The sequence below is a fragment of the Mizuhopecten yessoensis genome, unplaced genomic scaffold (genome assembly GCF_002113885.1).
Source record: "Mizuhopecten yessoensis strain PY_sf001 unplaced genomic scaffold, ASM211388v2 scaffold8745, whole genome shotgun sequence".
Lineage (NCBI taxonomy): Eukaryota > Metazoa > Mollusca > Bivalvia > Pectinida > Pectinidae > Mizuhopecten > Mizuhopecten yessoensis.
The window spans coordinates 30,588-40,262 of NW_018407700.1; the positions used below are offsets into that span (position 1 = coordinate 30,588).

Consider the following 9,675-nt stretch of genomic DNA (forward strand, 5'->3'; position numbering starts at 1 on the left):
CAATGTCGCAATTGTCGAAGTTTTTTTGAGACGGGGATTATTGGATTCCAGTAGTGATAGTAAACAGAAATATAACTAAAACTTTTGATTTGGATCACATGGGTAGATAATTTGTAGGTCTAACTCACATGGTGTGAATAATATGCCCGATTATTCGGTTATTGGTTTCGAAAACCGGTTCGCGGTCTTCCGACCGGTTAACCGGTTAACCAGCTAACCGTTGCCATCCCTAGTAATTAATAATGTAGGGTACAACAAACAGTTGCCCGTAAACTCGATCAATGTTGGAGTATTGTTCACCTCTTCGTAGCTGATTTTTGACTTGTACCCACCTTGTCATAGTCGGATTGTTTGACCTCCACAGAGATCAGTGTATACAGCTTCTTGTAACTTATGTTTAACACATTGTACTTGAGGCTGTTCAGTCCGTCCGCTTTGTATCGTTTTGCTGCATCTCGAAGCAAACCAAACCTGAAGTAAAAGAAATATAATCAAGACATCTACAAAAGCTAAAAAGCTTACAACGAGGTAGACTACAGCAAAAGATACAGTGAAAGACTGCAGAAACAACTCTATACAAATATCAATGATCGAAGTACAAAGTAAGAAGGCACATATTTTAAAATTTCTAGTCAATCGATGAAGAAAGACAAACAACGTTAACATTGGCAACTCTTAACGGTCTCGGAGACTTATAGTCCACTAGTACAAATTGTAGTGTAAAATAATCAACGGTCTCGGAGACTAATTGTCCACTAGTACAATTGTAGTGTAAAATAATCAACGGTCTCGGAGACTTATAGTCCACTAGTACAAATTGTATTGTAAAATAATCAACGGTCTCGGAGACTAATTGTCCACTAGTACAAATTGTAGTGTAAAATAATCAACTGTCTCGGAGACTTATATTCCACTAGTACAAATTGTAGTGTAAAATAATCAACGGTCTCGGAAGACTTATAGTCCATTAGTACAAATTGAAGTGTAAAATAATCTTTAGGAAAACGAAGTCAGGAAACACCAAAATATAGGTCCGTACAGAAAGACAAACAACGTTAATATTTGAGTCATCATATTGCCATTTCGGACTGAACAGTTGTACTAAAGATAAAAAATATCACTTGAGGTCATATTTTAGAGATAAGTGTGATGATGAATGTAATTTAAAGTCTAAACCTTTTAAAATGAGCATTGTTTTACATTCTAAAAAAGGGTCATGAAAAGCCCTGAGGTTTTAGTTCTTCTTCATTTAGCAGCCTTAGGAAACATATATTATTACATACAAATACAATAGTCAATATCCATGTACCCATACACGCTGTGTATGTCACAAGTGATCAAGGAGCTGAATATATCTGTGTATCATGTACACCAAAAGTCTGGTAGTAATACCTGCCTGTAACGGTTATGTGTATCACCAAAAGTCTAGTACATGTAGTTATACCTACCCGTACAGTTTATGTGTATCACAAAAAGTCTATTAGTTATATCTACCTGTATAGGTTATGTATATCACCAAAAGTGTAGTAGTAATACCTGCCTGTATAGGTTATGTGTATCACCAAAAGTGTAGTAGTTATACCTACCCGTATAGGTTATGTGTATCACCAAAAGGCTATTAGTTATACTTACCTGTAACGGTTATGTATATCACCAAAAGTCTAGTAGTTATACCTACCTGTAACGGTTATGTATATCACCAAAAGTCTATTAGTTATACCTACCTGTAACGGTTATGTGTATCACCAAAAGAGTAGTAGTTATACCTACATGTATAGGTTATGTGTATCACCAAAAGTGTAGTAGTTATACCTACCTGTAACGGTTATGTGTATCACCAAAAGTGTAGTAGTTATACCTCCCTGTAACGGTTATGTGTATCACCAAAAGTGTAGTAGTTATACCTACCCGTATAGGTTATGTGTATCACCAAAAGTCTATTAGTTATACTTACCTGTAACGGTTATGTGTATCACCAAATGTGTAGTAGTTTTACCTACCTGTAACGGTTATGTATGTCACCAAACGTGTAGTAGTTATGCCTACCTGTATAGGTTATGTATGTCACCAATAGTGTAGTAGTTATGCCTACCTGTATAGGTTATATATGTCACCAAAAGTGTAGTAGTTATGCCTACCTGTATAGATCTTTTATATCACCAAAAGTGAAGTAGGTATATGCCTACCTGTATAGGTTATATATGTCACCAAAAGTCTAGTATTTATACCTCCTTTTATATATTATGTATGTCTCCAGAAGTTGAAGAGCTGAACCTACCTCTTTGGGTTCTCGGCGTTACCGCTTTCATGATGATGATTAATCATCTTGTACCTGGCAATATTTATGGGGTACCTTTGTATCGTGTAGCCCTCAGCTCGTACCCTGTAAATGTGCGACGAAAGATAATGTTCAAATTAAGTGATTAAAAGAGATTGATTAACATCTCAGAACACCTGAACCAACAATATTCGATATAAGTTACAAATACTGCAAACCAACTGAAAGAAAAATGTCGTTTCTGTATTTCATAAAATTACACGAGAGATAAGCTGTGTGTGGTTATATGAACCTGAAAAGTTATATTAACCTTGAGTTCGTTTCGGTTAATATCACTTTCCGAAATTCACCACACCACATATTCACCTCAACAAAAAATCATAACTGATAACCTTTTACCGGAAGAGTCAACCATCTTTTTACGAAAAATAATAAATAAGAAGCAAGGAATACTAATAACATCGTATTTTGATAATCAAAGATTAGATCAAAGAATATTATTTTTTTTGACTTTTGAACAGAGAATGTTTAATTTCCCCCAAATATTCCAACATCAATATCATAAGGTATTCTATAGATGATTTTCTTACCTCGAGCATAAATCGTCATCTTCCCCTCCCCAACCGAAATATTTGTTTGAAAATCCGTTTATCTTTACGAAGGCCTCTTTTGGAATTTGTGAAACACCTCCAAATAAACCTGTGTAAGGAAGTCTGAAAAAAAAGAAACTTTAACTGAAGAAATAACCTGGACTCACCTAGTTAAAACATGAACGTATGTTTCTACTGTGCATGTGTAAGATTGTGAATTATTCGCAAAATGAATAACATTAGATACAATCACTATAGTATTCAAATGAGTCAAAATATATACATGTCTATCAGATATATAATCCCAAACTGCAAAGACGTCACTGAGATACGCGAATGTAAAACTTATTTATAAACTAGGACTATGTGGGCGGATTGGTCGAGTGGTTAACACTTCGGCCTTCTAAGCAGGCGGCCGGGGTTCGATCCCCGAAGTCGCCGTACGCATGGAATATTAGAGAAAGTGTTTTTCTCCTGCCCACACAACTTCAACAACCCAGGAGGAGTATAAAATGGTCTGGGGTGGGTGTTGCGGTATCTGTGCTGTAGCATTCATGTGAGGTGGCACTATAAATGATACCGTTGGAAGCAAGGTTTCACTACAAACAGAACACAACACATCTCCAGCACACACACAGGCATACACACATAGGGAGATATTAGCCAGGTGGCATAGGACTAGTAGTAAGCGCCTGATAAGACAGCTCCTGCGAATTCCTCAATATTGTATTGATTAATATATATGCTAATTGTATTGACGGTAAAACATTGTATATCTATGTACTTTAGAGTGCTTTAGAGTGGTGTTTAGCTAGATGGGGCGCTATATCAAATGTTGCATATTATTATTATTAGAATTACTATTGCACTGAGATACGCGAATGTAAAACTTACTTATAAACTAGGAGCATGTCACTGAGATACGCGAATGTAAAACTTACCTATACACGAGGATTATGTCACCGAGATACGCGAATGTAAAACTTAATTATAAACTAGGAGCATGTCACTGAGATACGCGAATGTAAAACTTACTTATAAACAAGGACTATGTCACTAAGATACGCGAATGTAAATCTTACTTATAAACTAGGACTCTGTCACTAAGATACGGGAATGTACAACTTACTTATAAACTAGGACTCTGTCACTGAGATACGGGAATGTACAACTTACTTATAAACTAGGATTACGTCACTGAGATACGCGACTGTAAAACTTACTTATAAACTAGGAGCATGTCACTGAGAAACTAGAATTATGTCACTGAGATACGCGAATGTAAAACTTACGTACTAATAAACTAGGATTATGTCACTGAGATACGCGAATGTAAAACTTACTTATAAACTAGGACTCTGTCACTGAGATACGGGAATGTACAACTTACTTATAAACTAGAAGCATGTCACTGAGAAACTAGGAGGATGTCACTGAGATACGCGATTGTAAAACTTACTTATAAACTAGGACTATGTCACTAAGATACGCGAATGTAAAACTTACTTATAAACTAGGAGCATGTCACTGAGAAACTAGAAGTATGTCACTGAGATACGCGAATGTAAAACTTACGTACTAATAAACTAGGATTATGACACTGTGATACGCGAATGTAAAACTTACTTATAGACTAGGAGGATGGCACTGAGAAACTAGGAGGATGGCACTGAGATACGCGAATGTAAAACTTACTTATAAACTAGGAGGATGGCACTGAGATACGCGAATGTAAAACTTACTTATAAACTAGGAGGATGGCACTGAGATACGCGAATGTAAAACTTACTTATAAACTAGGAGGATGGCACTGAGATACGCGAATGTAAAACTTACTTATAAACTAGGAGGATGGCACTGAGATACGCGAATGTAAAACTTACTTATAAACTAGGAGGATGGCACTGAGATACGCGAATGTAAAACTTACTTATAAACTAGGAGGATGGCACTGAGATACGCGAATGTAAAACTTACTTATAAACTAGGAGGATGGCACTGAGATACGCGAATGTAAAACTTACTTATAAACTAGGAGGATGGCACTGAGATACGCGAATGTAAAACTTACTTATAAACTAGGAGGATGGCACTGAGATACGCGAATGTAAAACTTACTTATAAACTAGGAGGATGGCACTGAGATACGCGAATGTAAAACTTACTTATAAACTAGGAGGATGGCACTGAGATACGCGAATGTAAAACTTACTTATAAACTAGGAGGATGGCACTGAGATACGCGAATGTAAAACTTACTTATAAACTAGGAGGATGGCACTGAGATACGCGAATGTAAAACTTACTTATAAACTAGGAGGATGGCACTGAGATACGCGAATGTAAAACTTACTTATAAACTAGGAGGATGGCACTGAGATACGCGAATGTAAAACTTACTTATAAACTAGGAGGATGGCACTGAGATACGCGAATGTAAAACTTACTTATAAACTAGGAGGATGGCACTGAGATACGCGAATGTAAAACTTACTTATAAACTAGGAGGATGGCACTGAGATACGCGAATGTAAAACTTACTTATAAACTAGGAGGATGGCACTGAGATACGCGAATGTAAAACTTACTTATAAACTAGGAGGATGGCACTGAGATACGCGAATGTAAAACTTACTTATAAACTAGGAGGATGGCACTGAGATACGCGAATGTAAAACTTACTTATAAACTAGGAGGATGGCACTGAGATACGCGAATGTAAAACTTACTTATAAACTAGGAGGATGGCACTGAGATACGCGAATGTAAAACTTACTTATAAACTAGGAGGATGGCACTGAGATACGCGAATGTAAAACTTACTTATAAACTAGGAGGATGGCACTGAGATACGCGAATGTAAAACTTACTTATAAACTAGGAGGATGGCACTGAGATACGCGAATGTAAAACTTACTTATAAACTAGGAGGATGGCACTGAGATACGCGAATGTAAAACTTACTTATAAACTAGGAGGATGGCACTGAGATACGCGAATGTAAAACTTACTTATAAACTAGGAGGATGGCACTGAGATACGCGAATGTAAAACTTACTTATAAACTAGGAGGATGGCACTGAGATACGCGAATGTAAAACTTACTTATAAACTAGGAGGATGGCACTGAGATACGCGAATGTAAAACTTACTTATAAACTAGGAGGATGGCACTGAGATACGCGAATGTAAAACTTACTTATAAACTAGGAGGATGGCACTGAGATACGCGAATGTAAAACTTACTTATAAACTAGGAGGATGGCACTGAGATACGCGAATGTAAAACTTACTTATAAACTAGGAGGATGGCACTGAGATACGCGAATGTAAAACTTACTTATAAACTAGGAGGATGGCACTGAGATACGCGAATGTAAAACTTACTTATAAACTAGGAGGATGGCACTGAGATACGCGAATGTAAAACTTACTTATAAACTAGGAGGATGGCACTGAGATACGCGAATGTAAAACTTACTTATAAACTAGGAGGATGGCACTGAGATACGCGAATGTAAAACTTACTTATAAACTAGGAGGATGGCACTGAGATACGCGAATGTAAAACTTACTTATAAACTAGGAGGATGGCACTGAGATACGCGAATGTAAAACTTACTTATAAACTAGGAGGATGGCACTGAGATACGCGAATGTAAAACTTACTTATAAACTAGGAGGATGGCACTGAGATACGCGAATGTAAAACTTACTTATAAACTAGGAGGATGGCACTGAGATACGCGAATGTAAAACTTACTTATAAACTAGGAGGATGGCACTGAGATACGCGAATGTAAAACTTACTTATAAACTAGGAGGATGGCACTGAGATACGCGAATGTAAAACTTACTTATAAACTAGGAGGATGGCACTGAGATACGCGAATGTAAAACTTACTTATAAACTAGGAGGATGGCACTGAGATACGCGAATGTAAAACTTACTTATAAACTAGGAGGATGGCACTGAGATACGCGAATGTAAAACTTACTTATAAACTAGGAGGATGGCACTGAGATACGCGAATGTAAAACTTACTTATAAACTAGGAGGATGGCACTGAGATACGCGAATGTAAAACTTACTTATAAACTAGGAGGATGGCACTGAGATACGCGAATGTAAAACTTACTTATAAACTAGGAGGATGGCACTGAGATACGCGAATGTAAAACTTACTTATAAACTAGGAGGATGGCACTGAGATACGCGAATGTAAAACTTACTTATAAACTAGGAGGATGGCACTGAGATACGCGAATGTAAAACTTACTTATAAACTAGGAGGATGGCACTGAGATACGCGAATGTAAAACTTACTTATAAACTAGGAGGATGGCACTGAGATACGCGAATGTAAAACTTACTTATAAACTAGGAGGATGGCACTGAGATACGCGAATGTAAAACTTACTTATAAACTAGGAGGATGGCACTGAGATACGCGAATGTAAAACTTACTTATAAACTAGGAGGATGGCACTGAGATACGCGAATGTAAAACTTACTTATAAACTAGGAGGATGGCACTGAGATACGCGAATGTAAAACTTACTTATAAACTAGGAGGATGGCACTGAGATACGCGAATGTAAAACTTACTTATAAACTAGGACTATGTCACCGAGATACGTGAATGTAAAACTTACTTATAAACTTGGACTATGTCACTGAGATACGCGAATTTAAAACTTACTTATAAACTAGGAGCATGTCACTGAGATACGCGAATGTAAAACTTACTTATAAACTAGGACTATGTCACCGAGATACGTGAATGTAAAACTTACTTATAAACTAGGAGCATGTCACTGAGAAACTAGAAGGATGTCACTGAGATACGCGAATGTAAAACTCTAGATATATGTCGCTGATATTCCTTGAAGTTTCCAGATATATCAAATATTTAAAAACAAATTGGAAATATGTCACAGAAATTCCAAAATATGCAAAAAAAATGTGATAATTGTTTTCACCTGTATTGAAATTTATCAATAGCAGCCGATAGATGGCGAGGTTGTTCCCCGCAGCCGTAGTGTATCCGATCGTCTTCCGGTATCAGGTCAACGTCATGGAACACGAAGCAATTGTAGTTTTGTATCTTCAAAGATTCGGCATAACCAATGTTCATTAACAGCGCTCTATTAAACGTGTTGTTTCCCGACTGTGAGGAAAGAGTTAGGAAAGTTCATAAAATATATTACGAATATTATTCATCTCATGACAAAGTGTATATATATGGTTACTAGTTGACAACCAATGAAAGCCTTTAGTCTACAGTTTCTACACTGATATTTCCTTACTCTGTAGTTTCACACAGAGCTAGTACCTTCTACCCACAGGTTTATATGGTGGCCACAACACGGGTTCAGTTAGACATACGTCTAAATGATATCAATTTGGTAAGCTGAATTCGATCATATATTATTTTAAAATATATTGTATTTGTCTAAATTTACTTTTATTCACATTTAGTAACAACAAAGGAAATCGACTAACTGTTTCTGCTGTTTTGGCGGAAGTTGTCAATGAATTTTCATTTGAACAGTCGCTGTTTTCGTTTGTTTACTTTATGAGATAGCATAAGTGCACTTCGAGTGAAATATATCTACTTTGCGCATTATGCATGTCAACGATTATCATCTTTTAAACTGCACAAAAGAGAGAATCGAACGTAAAGTGGCTTGAAAGGGGGAAAGACATCTTTGTTTTGTTTTTGTACAAATATCGGTTTAAAGTAAAAGCAATAACAGTGTATGATACTTACCGTTTAATAACAATAAGGGACTGAGAAGAGTAGTAATTTTTCATAATGACATACACGAATAGGAATGATAATTTTAGGTGTTTACATCAAAGCTTTGTTGATCAAAGAAAATGTACCTGTTCAATAACATAAATTCCGTAGTGTATCTGCTGCCTTTGTAGAAAAGGATGCATGTTATACAGGAAGCGTCGTAACTGTTTCTCCCTATTCCGGTACGGTATTATCACAGCCACCCTGTGACGGCTTTCACATTCCACAGGGGAATAACAGCCACCGGAAAGTAACAGCGAGTATTCAGCTTCCAATTCAGCAAAAGATGGAGAATTCAAATACGTAGCTAGAGGCCCAACTGTAATAAACAGACTTATTAAACAACAGAGAATGGGGAACCTGTACAACTTTATACTGTATTTCGGAAATAGTAACAATTTAGATTGTACTGACAGTTACTGTATACTGAGAATTAGTGAACTTGTAGATTGTACTGACAGTTACTGTATACTGAGAATTAGTGAACATGTAGATTGTACTGACAGATACTGTATACTGAGAATTAGAGAACATGCAGAGTGTACTGACAGCTACTGTATACTGGGAATTAGTGAACATGTAGATTGTACTGACAGTAACTGTATACTGGGAATAAGTGAACATGAAGATTATACTGACAGCTACTGTATACTGGGAATTAGTGAACATGCAGATTATACTGACAGTTACTGTATACTGAGAATTAGTGAACATGCAGATTATACTGACAGTTACTGTATACTGAGAATTAGTGAACATGTAGATTTTACTGACAGCTACTATATACTGGGAATTAGTGAACATGTAGATTGTACTGACAGTTACTGTATACTGAGAATTAGTGAACATGTAGATTGTACTGACAGTTACTGTATACTGAGAATGAGTGAACATGTAGATTGTACTGACACAGTTACTGTATACTGAGAATTAGTGAACATGTAGATTGTACTGACAGTTACTGTATACTGAGAATGAGTGAACATGTAGATTGTACTGACAG

At 36.5% G+C, this 9,675-nt stretch overlaps 1 protein-coding gene across 1 annotated transcript in view; it reads right to left on the reverse strand.

Moving 5' to 3' along the window:
* LOC110456388 (beta-1,4-N-acetylgalactosaminyltransferase bre-4-like) overlaps positions 1 to 9,675 on the reverse strand; it is a 29,274-nt gene that overhangs the window by 2,158 nt on the left and 17,441 nt on the right. Inside the window, exons 3-7 of the mRNA XM_021507095.1 lie at positions 8,759 to 8,991; positions 7,852 to 8,039; positions 2,869 to 2,991; positions 2,279 to 2,383; positions 333 to 471 (exon numbers count right to left, since the gene is read on the reverse strand). Of these exons, the coding sequence (XP_021362770.1) occupies positions 333 to 471; positions 2,279 to 2,383; positions 2,869 to 2,991; positions 7,852 to 8,039; positions 8,759 to 8,991 (788 nt within the window). The remainder of the gene's footprint in view (positions 1 to 332; positions 472 to 2,278; positions 2,384 to 2,868; positions 2,992 to 7,851; positions 8,040 to 8,758; positions 8,992 to 9,675) is intronic.